General features: G+C 53.8%; 1 protein-coding gene across 50 annotated transcripts in view; it reads right to left on the bottom strand.

Annotated features, from left to right (window-relative positions):
• Positions 1-910, bottom strand: part of CELF4 (CUGBP Elav-like family member 4) — a 299,515-nt gene extending 298,605 nt beyond the window's left edge. For 21 of the 50 annotated variants that reach the window (XM_004283441.3, XM_033412280.2, XM_049697926.1 and 18 more), the window contains exon 1: positions 337-905. In XM_004283441.3, the coding sequence (XP_004283489.1) occupies positions 337-622 (286 nt within the window). In that variant the 5' untranslated portion in view covers positions 623-905. Of the gene's footprint in view, positions 1-336 lie in introns of all 50 variants that reach the window. The other 29 variants (XM_033412264.2, XM_033412295.2, XM_049697922.1 and 26 more) reach the window with 5 other exon arrangements.
• Positions 911-14,238: the final 13,328 nt, after the last annotated feature.

Genomic DNA, 14,238 nt, shown 5'->3' with positions numbered 1-14,238 from the left:
GCAGACGTCCCCATCCCAGTCTTTCAAGTCGCTGTACCCAAAAATCCAAGCCCCGTTTCCCCTCGATCCTCTCTCTCTTTCTCTTCTTCTTCTGCTCCCGCTTCTCTCCCCACGAAACCGCGTCTATCAGCTTTTTGCCCAAAACCCAGCCTTGCCCCGGCGAACAGCTCCCCACGCACCCCAGTCCCGGTCTCTGCTGCCGGAGCGCCTCCCTCCTCGGCGTCCGCCCGAGGCTCCCTCTCGCGCCGTCTCCCGCTCGCTCGTTCGTCGCTGGCCGATCGGCCCGCCCGCCCGCTCTTTCTCCCCGGCAAAGTTGGGAGCGAAAGGTGCACTCACCTTTGTGCATGCCTGTGAACCTGTCCTTCAGAACCGTAAGCTCGTAGATCTTGCCGAACTCCTCGAAGAGGGGCTTGAGGTCCTTCTCATCCAGGTTGCGGGGGATCTGCCCAATGAACAGCTTGATGGCATCGTGGTCCTTCATGGGAATGGTCGACGGGTTCCCCGGGCTGTGGCTTAATCCGTTCATATGCCCGGCGCTGCCCGGGCTGCTGCCGAGCCCGTTGGTACTGAGGCTCGCGTTGTCAGCCTGTCCGTTTGCTAACGTGGCCATCTTTATATACATAGAGAAAATCTTCTTTCCTTTTATTCTTTCTTGCTCGCACTCTCTCGCTCCTCTCCCTCGCAAGCTCGCTCGCGCTCACACACGCACACGCATACACACACTCGGGTTCTCTCCCCCTCGGTTTCTCTACACCTCGCTCTCCTCTCGCTCTCTGCTCTCTCTCTTTCTCCTCTCTTCTCTCGCTCGCTCGCGCTCGCGCTCTCTCTCCTCTCCCCCCTCTCTCTCCCTCCCTCTCTTCTCTCTCTCTCCCTCTCTCCCTCTCTCTCTCTCTCTCTCTCTCTCTTTCGGTCTGATCAGATTTTTTTTTCTTTTTTTTTCTTTCTTTTTTTTTTTTTTTACATTGAACAGACAGGATCTCTGTCCTTTGCGTTTAAACAGGCTGGACCGGTTCAAGTTCCCAGTCAGACCAGGGGTGGGGGCGGCGAGTGTGCGCGCGCGGAAGAGGGGGGCGCGGGGCCGGGAGGGCGAGATTAAGGCGGGGGGGCTCAGCGCGGCGGCGGGCGGCGGCCTGGAGCAGGGTGGCGTGGGGCGGCGCCGGCCCCGCCGCGCCTCCCCTGTCGGCGGCCCCGGCGAGCAGCGGTGGTACAGTCCGAGACGGCCCCCGGCTATAAATAGCGCCAGGCGCATGGCTCTTCGGGAGGCGCTGAGATTCCGGGCCCGGCGGCCGCGGGGAGCGGGTGCCAGTTAGGAACGGGGCTGCTGGCTTCCTCTTTGCCTTTCGGGGGTTCTTTTTGTAATAGCAGCAGGTGCAACTTTTTGTTTTTTTAAAAAAACATTGATTTTCATTTTCGTGTGGGTATGTAGGGGGGCGTTATCCCCTGAGCTGCGCTCTATTAGAGCGCCAGGCGGGCGAAGCAAAGGCAGGGACGGCGGGCGGGGCGGCGGCGAAGGTGGAATGGGCGCTTTTTTTCTCCCATCTGGTTCCCTTTATTTAGACTTGAAAAAGCGAGCCGGCTTGGAGGAAGTCCGCCCAGCGATCCGAGTGCGCATTGATCAGTGTCGAGAGAAAAAAATGCTACATAAATATATGTTATGTGGATAAATCTGTAGACAAGAGCTCTCTCTCGCGCGCGCTCTCACTGTCTTTCTCTGCTTTTTCCCTCCTCGCATCCCCAACCTGCCAGAGCAGCCCCAAATCTTCGCCCTCCCGCAACGGCATCTACCGCCACCCGAGCTACCTGGGGAGGACGGGTCTGGGGAGCGGTTGGGCAGCGCTGGGGGCACGGGGCGTAGAGAGTCGGGGCCCGACCCTCGTCCCAGCCCGCCCGCGAAGGCTGGAGGTGGGTATTCCGTCCCGGACGGCCTCCCCGCCCCAAAGCGCGGCGGCTGGACCGGCAGGCGGCTGGCGGGAGGAAGGTAGGAGCCGGGCGCCTCGGCCCGCTCGCCCGGCTGGGAAGCAGGCAGGTTCTGGGCGCGGTGGCCGGTGAGCCAGCACGAGGGACTGGCTTGCTTTTGCCCTTGTCTGCTTTACTGGTTCAAATTGAAAAAAAAAAATTTTTTTTTTCTAAATTCACCATCAAAGAAATAAAACCCCCAAATCGCTCTCCGGGCTGCGGCCGGACCCAGACTCCTACTGCGTGCTTTGCCCCCTCGGGCTTCGTTTGCAGCACCTCCCGCTCCAAAAGTGCGAGGCTGGGAGTCACGTCTGCGGGCGAGAGCAAAGGGTTCCGGCCGCCCAGCCCAGACTCCGTAAGGTTCCCCATCAGGCCCACCGGGGCCAGAACGTCGGCTGCGCGGGAGAGGGAGTGGCTGGCGCGCGAACCGGGTTCAAGCAGCCCCGCCTCTGGGGGCGAACGCTGGTGGTGAACTTGGCTTGGGAGAGTAGATAGATTCCCCTTTTAATGATATTTACCTGCACCCCTGCTCTCCCACATTTGCGTTTCTAGGGCAGCCTCTTCTCGGTTTCCGGGCAAATTAAAATAACACGCCTGCTCCCTCGCGGGTTGCAGGGCAAAGCTGCTGGCTTGACCCTGTCCTGGTCGCCACCGGCCCCTTTCCGGTGTTTTGGGTTTCTCTTTTCTTGCCCTCGGGTTACGTGATGTTACTAGACAACATCATGTTTAAAATTTTATTTAAAGAAATGAGACCCTAGCTGCCTGAAACCTGAGACCAAGCTCCTTTGGTACAGCCACAACGCCGAGCTCTCCAGCGCCGGGAGGAGGCCCAAGGAGGCCCCGAGGTTCCGCTGCCCCAGGCCCCGAGCGCACCCGGGTCACCTCTCCCCGAGGATCCAGGGTCCAAACCAAACAGCAAGTACAGTTCTGAGATATGTGGAACTTCATCCTTTCATTTTAAGATACTCCTGCCTTTGCTCGATGGAATCCTGTGTAAGTATAGTTGATTCATAACTCGGTTCAGGGCTTCCGTTATCCAGTGTTATCTGATGGTCTAAGAAAAACCCAAGTTGGAGGAATGGAACTGAAACTCACACACAGAGCTTCTTTGCCATGTGGCTGTAGGCTTGGTGTGCCTGTGAAGTGCTGTAATAAGGCAGCATGTCCCTGGTAGGCACACAGACGGTTTGAGCTGGTGGCTGGGAGGTGTGTGCATATGTCTCGTCAGGATTGTGGGTGCTTGCGCGGATGCATTGTGGATGTGTACCTAGACCCTGTTTATATCCACACTCTGCCTGTGTGTGTGTGTGTGTGTGTGTGTGTGTGTCTGTGTCTGTGTGTATGTACACCCACTCGGCTTTAGACCCCCTCTTCCCCTTTCCCACAGGACAGCAGAGGCCAATAACTTTGTTCAAAACATCTCTTCCAACGTCATCCTGTGGCATGGACACTTAACTCCCAGAATCTCACAAAGGAGTGGAATGTACTTTCTGCCTTAACAGGGGAGTTTAGGAGAGTAATTCCTCCTTGAGGTCTCTTCTTCTCCCTGCCTCCTCCTCCCCACAAAGTGAAGTGAGGACAAGGGGAAGTAAAGAAAGTGAGCTGAGGGGGGCTGGGAAAAGAGGGACCTGCACAGGGGAGGGGGCTGAGGTTCACATCCACTTCTTTCTGACCTCACCTCAACTCCTTCCCCCCAGGTTCAGGTAAATTATTCACAGGTGTTTCGTTAATAATAATAATTGCCAATACATAAATAAAAGCAACCCCTGGGCAGGAGTGAGTGGGAGAGTCGAGTTGTTACTGAAAGGGGGCATCTGGTTATTTCAGACACCCGCAGAGACTCCTCCATGCGATATAGCTCCAACTCCCTCCAGGGCTGCACCTCCTCCCCTCCTGCACCAAGGCCCCCTCCCTCTCTCCCTCCACGTCTGGACCCTGGACCTGAAGTTATGGAGAGCCCCTTCGTCCGTAGGGAAGATTCCTCACTCTCCCCTCTCTCCCACCTGAGAGTGGCTGATTTTGGATCTGGGCTGTCTCCCCTTAAGGGGTAGCACATTCCTCAACTTTCAGCTCTCTGGAAGGTGTGTGGTGAGATACCCCACCTCCCCCCAGCTTCCTGGGACAGAAGCAACTTCTGCCAAGGCATGATCTCTAAAAGGCGCAGAGCGGGATCTGTTCGGCTCCCACCTCTCTGCCACAGCATAGTGTTAGGGATAAAAATTCTGAGACAGACAGGTGTCTCAGAATAATGCCATAAAGGAGTAGGACCCCTGAGAAAAGAGTAAGGAACATGGTTAGGCTGGTGCTTTGGTCTCCTTGCCCTTGATAGTCTAGAAAGACTTGAGTTAATTTTGTTTTTTAACCTTAAATCATCAAAGAGAAATGTAATTAGGGGAAGATGGGGGCAAAGTATTACTCACTGTGACATTTAAAAAGATTTAAAACTTTTTCTCCAAGTGCCACTTCATGGCCACAATTGTTCCATCCACTGAGAGGGAGAAGGCTGGCAAATGGAAGGGGGAGCTGGGAACAGTTGCTTCTCATTTGCTCTCTTCATTCGGGGTTTACACTTTGTTGCTGATTCATCTTTGGGGATGTAAGGGGCCCCGTGTGGTGGGGATCTTGGTTCAGGTGGTGTCCGTGTGCAGGCCTCTCCATTGCCCCCTGCTCTTCACTTCCTTTGCTCCCCCTCTTCCTCAAGGAGGGAGGAGGCCCTCTTGTGCTCAGCTTCCCTCCAGTTTGGCCACCATTATTCCCCTCCTTCTGGCACACACTGAACCACATTCCACAGCCTTGGCCATGGCCATACTCTTAGACTGGCACTGGCTCTCCTGACTGTGAATCTTCTCTCCATCTAGATTGAGAACTGGTGGAGGGCAGGAACCAAGTCATCTGGCCCCGCCTCTTCTCGGCAGCCCCCCTTGACAGGCAAAGGCACACAGTAGGTGCTCAGGTTGGAGTTTCTAGACACCAATGGCTAATCTGACTTTGGGGGGCAATGCTGTATTCATTCAAATAGACTCTAAGAATGGTGAGCTGCAGGGCCCCAGGCAGACTCTGTCCCAGAAGTTCCGAGCCCAGGATGAGAACAAGTAGTTCAGAACAGACACAGCAGCTTGCCTTAGAAGCACCACCACTCAGTCATTCTTGTGTTGATCTAGCCCTTCCACTCTCGCACTGGAAGCAGCAGAGAAAGGACAGACCTGGGAAGAATCTGGCTGTCTTTTTAGAGAGACCAAAGTCATACCCAGTGAAAAGCCCCAGAACAGCGAATGGCAACAGATGGATAAGTATCTTCTAGGCCCAAGGAGTTCCACATTCACATGCAAGAAAACAGAAGACAATCCAAACTGTGTGTGGTGATCTGTGATGGGGGTAGCAGCCTTGAGGAAAAAGGGGTCCTTGTGAAGGCAGGGTGCCGAAGGGGGTAGATGGCCAGAGAGCTGGGTGATGGCCTGGCCCTAGGGCTAGGAGCACAAGAGGTATCTTGTTCTCTAAGGTTTTGTTGAGGAACCAGCTGAAAACAGCTTCCGTCTGCATGGGGCTCCCCTAACAGAGACCAGACCTCCAATTAAAATCTTTCTGGAGTGACTGCTCGGCCCAGCCCTGCAGAGGGCAGTGAGGGGAGGCTGGAGAGAGGGAGATTGACTCCCTTGCTGTTTGGGCCAAGAGACTGACTCAGAGAGCTGAGTAATCACACACAGGCACGACCCAATCGGGGGCTAGAGTGAAAGGTGCCAGAGACTTGTGCCACGGGACCCTGAAGAAGGCGGTGCTTGTGTGGGCAGTGGCACCCAGGAGAGTCTCGCTGGTGGAGAGAGCTCTGATCTGCTTCTGCAGGAAGGGGTGGGTCAGCTTGGGAAGAGAGGAGAGAGGTTGAGGCAGTGCGTGGAGCTGCTGGGCCTGGAGAGGGCAAGGGCCCCTGGGCTCTTGTGTGATGGTAAGGAGGTGGAGACTCCTGTGTGGAGCTGGGTGGGGAGGGCAAGACGAGGCTTTGAAGGCAGCCTCGGAAGTCTGTTTTTTATCTTCGTCATAAGCCCAGGGGTTCTGTCCTTGAATAATTTGGGAAGGAACAATAATTGAGGTGGGAAAGAAGAGGAAAACAGCGCCTGCCTTCTCTCAGTTAACATTAGCAGCCTGCTGCCGCCCAGAATGCACGGTCGAAGGGCTCCCCTCCCCTGTCCTGTCCTGAGCCCACAGCAGGCCTGGCCACGGGAGCAAACCCCTGGAGGGAGGAAGAAAATTGGGGGTGAGACGCTGTGTGTTTTGGGAAACCCAGGGGCTCCTCAGAAGAGACTGGCTGTCTCTCGGAGCTCAGACAAGTGCCAGGGCTGGTGAGGGCGGGGCCTCTGGACTTCTTTCCTGGCTGGCTGAGCCCCCAGGGACACATGGCCTTGGTCTTGTGGGGGCTCCTGGGCTTGGGCAGCAGTGGGAAATGCTTTGGGGAGTCTCCGACATTTCGGTCAGCATGGATGTGCCCTCGAGGCTCCTGTTCCAGGCTTTCGTGCCAATCTGGGCTTTGCCTCACTTTGGCTGAGGGCAGGCAGGAAATGGAGAGGCAGGGTAGAGGGACCTGGAGTTGCAGACCAGGCATCCTGCATCCTGCATCCCGTGTGTTGGGCTGGGCGAGCCTGAGCTCAGTGGGAGGGATCTGAGTCATGGCTTTCCTGGGTCTCAGCTTCCTCCTCTGTAAAATGGAGACTGTGATCCTTTCTTCCACCCTCCTTTCCTTCCTCACATCACATCCTAGAAGGGGAGACCGTGGCATATCTGGGAGGCTGACTCATGGTTCTTATGTGAAAATTGTTAAGGTGAGAATAGAAACTGAGGGTCACAATGGGCTACAAAAAGGTGTAGAGAAAGTTAACTTATTTGAACTGAAGGGTTAGGAATTTACTCTTTATCTTTCGCAGAGAATTTACATTTTTTAAAAAGGAGACAGTCCGGGCCAGGCAGCACTCACTCCAACAAAAGCAGGTACTTAACTGCGCTTAGGTAAAGCTGGCTTCAAGCCATGCCTCTCCCACTTACTAACTCTGGGACCTTGGACAGGTTTTTTTTTTTTTTTTTTTAATCTCTTTGTGGCTCAGTTTCCTCATCTGTAAACTAGGAAGAGGAATAGCAGCTACTTCATCCAGTTGTTGTGAGGAGTAACTGAGTAGATGTAGGTGAAGCCCTTAGATCAGCGTCTGACCAGCCAGTGTTGTCAGAGCATCACCCGTGGCCTGTGCGGTGGTGGCTGTGGGGCTGTCCCAGGCCCCTCCCACATCCTACAGAGGAGGCGGTGCACCCCCTCCAGCTGGGGCCTAAGTGGGCCCTACAGTGGGTGCCCTCACTTGCTGCACGACTGTTTGTCCAGGTGCTCCTGGGAGCGGGCAGCCTTCTGGGAGTGCAAGGCGTCGTCAGCACCCCTACCTGGGGCCTGCCCAGGGTACCGGCTGCTGGCACTCCGCAGCCCCTTCTTACCTGAGAGGTGTTGCCGCAGCGATTCCTTTTCATTGCGATGGTTTACCAATTTGTTTTTAATCATGTTAATTTATTGTACATGAGCCCTGAGGTTTTCAGACACTGGGCTCACTTTGGAAACTGGAATAGTGCATTGTATGTATTACACACCCAATGCTGTGCATAAATGTCACTTTCTTGTGGCCACAATTTCTCTGATAATGTTGCTAGATGGACAGCTTCTATCTACCTGGGCTCTCTCATCTGAATTCTCACCAGCCGCCAGGCTCCCAGGCTGGCACACCGTCCTTCAGATAGTGCTGGGGTTAAGAAACCCAGTGTCCACCGGCTATGCAGGTGACATGGAGTGAGGTGGCTGGGAGGGGACAGGGAGACACCAACTGGACGGGGGCTTGGGAAGGTGAGACTGCAGGACATGTTCACTGGGCTGGATCTTCAAAGGGTTGTTATCTGGGGGCTTCAGACTCACCCACCTATATGGATCCTTCTTGCTCCCTCACCCAGCAGCTGGGTGCTGACAAGAGCTTGACAAGAAGGCTGTGGCTGCATGGCCTGGGGAGAGAGAAGGAGAGGCGTGTGATGGGGATGGAGAGGGCATGTGGGCAGTCAGGTCCGGCAGTGAAGGCCATGGCAGGTTGTAGGCTTGTGTTCGAGGTGGCAAGTGGCCATGGGGCAGGGGTTTGCTGCAGACTGAGCCCATAGGAAAGACTCAGGGTAGGGACTCACTGACCATCTGCTAACCTGCTGCTGCTTCTAACACAGAAAAGTGTAATCAATGACACAAGAGCAGGACAATGAAGGTAAAGCCTGGGTATTTATGAAGAAGGAAGAAATCACCCTCCACCGCCAGCCCAACACACGTGCTGAGGGGGAGGGGCAGTTTATTGGGCCCATTTTCCATAGGTCATTGCTGCATTCAAAGGATGAAGGTTTGCTACCACTCGGAATATTTAAAGCAGGTGTCGTAGGTTTTCAAGAACCATCCTCCTCCCGCCAAATAATTTCCAGATGGTGATCTTCTTTTAATAAGTTCAAAGTCTTCCAAAGTGTATAAGCAAAGTCGTGTATATAAATTCTGGTCTCCTACTAAACAGGCACATTAATGTAAATTTTGTGCAGAGTAAAATTAAAGAAATACAGTCTATAAACACAACTGGGTATTTATTGCTTTAAAATAAGCATATAAAACTTAAATTACCGTAGATACATATAGGCATAGTACATGCATCATGTATAGAAAGAGTCTGAACTTTGGAACCAGACAGATCTATAAGTTACCAGCCATATAAGTTGTGCTCTCAGCCTCAGTTTCCTCATCTGAAACATGGGCATGATAACACTGCATATGATTGTCATAAAGCGGTAATAAATTACTACAAGAGGTATTAAATATATAGTATCTGCCACATAGTAGATGCCCATTAAATGCGAGCTGTGTTTGTTATGAGTGTATTCATTAGAAAGTAAACTAAGTCTCTCCTTTCCAGGGATAAATATAGGCTGTAGCAGAAAATATCATTTAGACTATGTGTAATAGGACATGGAGATTTTCTAAGGAAGAGGATAATTGGGGTTTCTCCTCAGTGGTCCTTCCAGTGTGTTGGGGAGAGAAGAGACCTGGTTGTGGGTGCAGTGTTGTTGTGAGGGGGTTTGGGGGAGCAGAGCACATGTCAGGGAGGGGCCCCACGAGTTTCTTCCAGCCCAGCAGTTCAGTGATGCCCACCTCATTCAGGCTTTAGGAAGGGCCCACACTGTAGCACCCCCCATTGCCTGGGAACCTGCATCCACACATCTATGTGCCCAGACCCTGGGAGGCTCCCACAACAGGCCTGCATGACCGACCCCCCTCCCCGGAAAGGAGAGGGTGGGCAAGCTCTGTGACTCACTCCCTGGCTCCGTGCCCTCTCGCTGAGTCACAATGTAATTGATCCCTCTCTGCGTGAGGTTCCTGCTCTCCTGTGACCCAAAGCAGGGTCATTTCCAGACTGGGGCTGGGAAGGCCTGGCCGGGGGTGGGAGGGAGGGCCTGTCTGGGGAGAGGCAATCCCCGGAGGGAGGGGTAGGTCATCAGAACCTGAGGGTGGCCCTGAGCCTTGTGCAGACTTTCCTGGATGTCTGCGAGGTGCTGTGTTTGGAGGAGTCGGGGGCTGGTCCATTGCCCACCACCACACTTTGGTGTCCCCGTCAGCGCAGGGCTGTCTCTGTAAAACTTGCTGCAGGAAATAATGAAGGCAGTGTTTGGTCTGTGGGAATCTCCTTGAAGATGTCCATAGTGTTTGTGAGTCAGGGATGCGGGTGCCTCCTTCTCGTATCCAAACTGAGTTGTGGGCTTTGAGGAGCTGAGGGTGGGAGGTGGGAGGTTGGGAATGTGTGATCCACACATCCTACAAGGGCAACCTCATGTCATCCTTGGCCTAGAAAGAAAGACCCTCCTCTGATATTGATGAAATGGGAAACTCTGGCCAGAAGGGATTAAATCCCAAATCCTTCTGGCCTGGTGTCAGAGGACGGGGTAAGGTTACCTCTGCCAAAGTCTTCCCCAATAGACAGATCTTGAATGTGGTCTGCAAGCTCCCAGACCAGCAATTGTCACACTGGCCCTGCCTTTGACAGCATCACTGCCCCACCTGCGACAAGTCACGGAATCGCTTTTGGTTTCTGTATCCTCATCTAGAAAATGGGCTTCCAGGTCTCCTTCTATCCCAGAGAAGGAGCTAATGAATATATAAAGCTCTAAGAAATAACCAATCTTATTGTTATAAACCTTCCCCCTCTGCATTTCCCAGTTCCTTGCTCTTGTCCTGACTGAGATCCACACGGAAAAATCTGTGCCCCATTGGGTCTTTTTTTTTTTTTTGCAGTATGCGGGCCTCTCACTTTTGTGGCCTCTCCCGTTGCGGAGCACAGGCTCCGGACGCGCAGGCTCAGCGGCCATGGCTCACGGGGCCAGACGCTCCGCGGCATGTGGGATCTTCCTGGACCGGGGCACGAACCCACGTCCCCTGCATTGGCAGGCGGACTCTCAACCACTGCGCCACCAGGGAAGCCCCGCATTGGGTCTTAACGACCGTTCCCAGTCCCAGGTCTGAGATGATCCCTGCTCAACCTCATGACCACCCCACTGAGAGCAGAGCTGGGTCTTGATGGACTTCATGCCAGGAGTCACTTCTGTGACCATCAAATAACAGAGAGGCTCAATCCAGGCTCTGATGGGACTCGGGAGAGACTCGCTGTATGATTGGGTCGTCTGCTTCCCCTTTCTGGACCTTATTCTCTGAATCATGGGAGAGGGACAGTAATCCTTGCTCTACATACATCGTGGGAAGCAGGGAGGATCCGAGGCAAGGAACGATGGAATTGCTTCCCAGAGTGTAGGGTGCTTATACTAATAGATGGGCTCCTGCCCCCACCCGCCTCCATCCTGCCTCTGCACAGCCCTGGCCTCAGAGCAGCCCTGAGAACAGAAAGAGCAGCTCGGTTCTCACATCCATCCTCCTTCTCCTGATTATCTCTCCCAATCACACTTAATAGCTGCCTGGCTTTTGGCTGCAGCCCGGTATGTAACAACCTGCGATTATTGTCCACTTAAGCTGTCTCCAGGGCCTTGTCTGTTGCGCTGCCCAGGCCCAAACCGCCGGCCTGCTGATTTCCATCAGAGTCAGGACCAGTGGGAAGAAAGCCCTGAAGGGCTGGTCTGACAACTTGTTTGGCAGGGTTGCCAACTCCACGGCTGTAGCTTCTTCAGAGATGGGGCCTCAGGGGTGTCCCCTCCAGCCACACCCTGGTCCAGCCTGGGTGCCCCACCTTTCTGGGGCGTGACCGTCTGGGCAGTCCACAGCCATCCTCCTCCTCTGGCCTCTGCATTTATGCACACACGGTCCTCATTTAAGTCTCCTTGCCTTTGTTTACCCTTATCTGGTGCTACCAGCTGCTTACGACTGCCCAGACTGCCCAGCCCTCATAGTGACCTAGTTCCTCCTCTCTGCATCCTTATAAGGGAGGCACTGGCAGTTTACATACCAGGTTACTGAAGATCAGAGAGGTTAGGTGTCTTTTCTAGGGTCACACAGCCAGGAAGTGACAGAGTGAAAATTCAAAATCAGGTTGGCTGATTCCACTTACTTAGGCTCACTTATTTAACTCATGCAGTGCTGTCAGCTCTCTTCATAACAAGTCCTACCCTGCCATCCCCACCACTGTAGTAGCACTGGTCTCTGCTACTCTGAATCCTTACAGCCCTTGAGTTGGAACCAGGTCCCCTTGGTCCTATGTGGGCGCAGCACACCTGTCTTCCACCATTTTGATTCACAAATCATCTCTTTGTGCAGATCGGATAAAGTTGAGCTTTCATCATTGTTCACATCTCCCCTTCCCAGCTTCGACCTGTATTCTCCTGAGCATCTCTCCTAGGGCCTGGTCCTTGCAGCTCCTGATGAGGGCACTCACCCACCTACTTGGATTATCTCTCTGACCCCACTTGGCTCTGATGGTGGTGATGGTGATGATGATGATGATAAAAGTCAGTTTCTAGACTGTGAAAGAGCAGGTGGGTTCCATGCCTCCTCTGAGAGATGGCAGAGCCTGAGGCTGTTGGTATTTTCACACCCCTCAGAATCTAATAATAATAAGATGACCAAGGCCACAAGAGGGAGGCCTGACTCTAAGTGAGGCCCTTTATCCAGAGTGCTGGTCATCTTGGCATGTGTCTGTGCGTCTGTCTGTGAGCATGTCTGTGTGTGTGTGTGTTCACATGGTCTAGAGCAGAGTGGTGACAATGGGCTGTGGGGCCTGTCAGGGGCTGTGATGAGTAGATTCAGGGGTCTCCTGGGCTGTCAGGCCACAGGGACCCAGGGGCTGAGAGCTCTCAAGACCACTGTGTCCAGAGGGTCCCCTGGCTGTGATCTTATTGGCAGTCACACTGGGCTCTGGGGTCCATGGAGGAGGTCCAGGGGCCAGGCCCACCTGTCCAGGTCCCAGGCTGGTGCTCTGCCCCAGCCTGGCCCAGGGGATACTCCCCGCCTCCTTCCAGGTTCACCCTTTACCTGAATATTCTCACAGGCTACTGTGTTCTTCAGTCCTTTGCCTTGGAAACAGATTCTCAGCAAGAGGGCTTTGTTGGGAAACAGTTCTGGGGTAGCCTGAGGCCTTCTCTGGCCCCTCAAATCTTACAAGCTAAGTCTGAGGCTGGCCTGAAGTGGTCTGGTGCCTCCAGAAGGAGCCAGCCCTCCATCCTCTGTGCCACCATAACTCATAGGTTCTGAGCGGGGTAGAGGCCTCCAGCCAGCACCCAGTGCCCACACCCTCCCTCCTCCCACACTGACTGGTGCATCTCCCTGGCCTCTCTGAGCACTGCCCTGCCTCTCAGGCTGGAAATGCCCCTGTCCTCAGGTCCCTGGCCCTGAGCCGTGGGGTGAGACCTCCCAGGAAGGGTTGGGAAGATGCTTAGGGGCTGCAGGGGTAGCAGGTGAGGACAGGGCCAGAGCCAGCTCTCACTTGCAGCAGCATTCAGGGACTTAACACTGACAGGGGCAAACACGAAGTGGCCTTTATTTTCTTTAACTGTGATTTTGCTCTCCCGGCCCAGGGCCCAGGCTCTTTTATGCCAGGGGAAGAGGAAGGCTTCAAACGTGTTAGTTAGTGGTCAGTCATTTTCTTTCAGGGTAATCAGTCTTATATGGGCAAATCCTCTGTCTTTGGAGTTTTTTTCCCCTCTCTCTTCTAGCCAAGATGGCATCTGAGGTAGGGGGAAACTTACACAACCTGTGCTGGGGAGGGGTCCTCAGGCTGTCCCTGTGCTGTTGTCTGGGCCTTTATGGTCTCCTGGAGGATCTCCAACCTAGGGGTCCTAGAGTGGGAGCTGACAAGTTCCCCTGCCCACCAGGCCCCAGCTGGATGTCATGGTCACAGGCAGCCTCCGAATCCCCCCATCTCCTACACCCAACTACAGCCTCTCATCCTCCCTCACCCAGGGGGCGGGGGCAGACCCCGGCTTCTAGGTCTCTTCCTGTGTTTCCCACCCCAGACGGCAACCAGATAGCTTCTGGAATTCTCCCACACCTCAGGCAGGTGGGATGGACAGGGAGAAAGAATTGATGAAATCTGTTTAACCCCATCTTTCTGCCTAAACCCACTCTCCTTTTATACCCACCCACCCCAGTGGTGGCCCCAGGTTGCCCAGAGCCACCCAAACAGGAGGTGTTGCCCAGTGCCCAACTTTTGGCTTCCTTTGAAAATGTGCTTTTTCTCCCCCAACCCTTTCCTGTTTAAGGTCCAGCTCTGGGATGGGAGGGATGTGCTGTGTAGCAAGAACGCCTGCCCTTCCTTGTCTCCACTCCCAGCTCTTCTCCCCAAATCAGGAAGGCTTCTGTGGTCTGTTCCCTCCTGCTGCTGTGCCTGGGGACACCAGCCCAGCCTGGCACAGCTCTCGGCAATAGGATAACCAGCGCTATTGGGAATCTACAGTGAAGCCAGGTTCGGCAGTCTGGTTATAATACAAAAAACCAAATATGTCCCTCTGGGGTGGCTTTTAAAACTAGTTTTGATCATTTGAAGAGTAAATCCTTAGCTACTTAGAAAGCTTGACAATCTAAAATGATTCATTTTTCAAATATTTAGGTTGGTTGAGATTTAGCATTTCCTAGTATGTAGAAGAGGCATGACTGTAAATTGATCAGACAAGTTTTATGTGTAAGTTCTAATGTGCTCTAACCGCCTCCTTCACTGAGAGGCAGACCCTGAAACAGAGCGCCCACCCTCCTGTGTGTGCCGTGTGTGTGTGTGTGTGTGTGTGTGTGTGTGTGAGAGAGAGAGAGAGAGA

The sequence above is a fragment of the Orcinus orca genome, chromosome 15, assembly GCF_937001465.1.
Source record: "Orcinus orca chromosome 15, mOrcOrc1.1, whole genome shotgun sequence".
Classification (NCBI taxonomy): domain Eukaryota; kingdom Metazoa; phylum Chordata; class Mammalia; order Artiodactyla; family Delphinidae; genus Orcinus; species Orcinus orca.
This window is presented reverse-complemented; position numbering and strand designations above follow the sequence as displayed.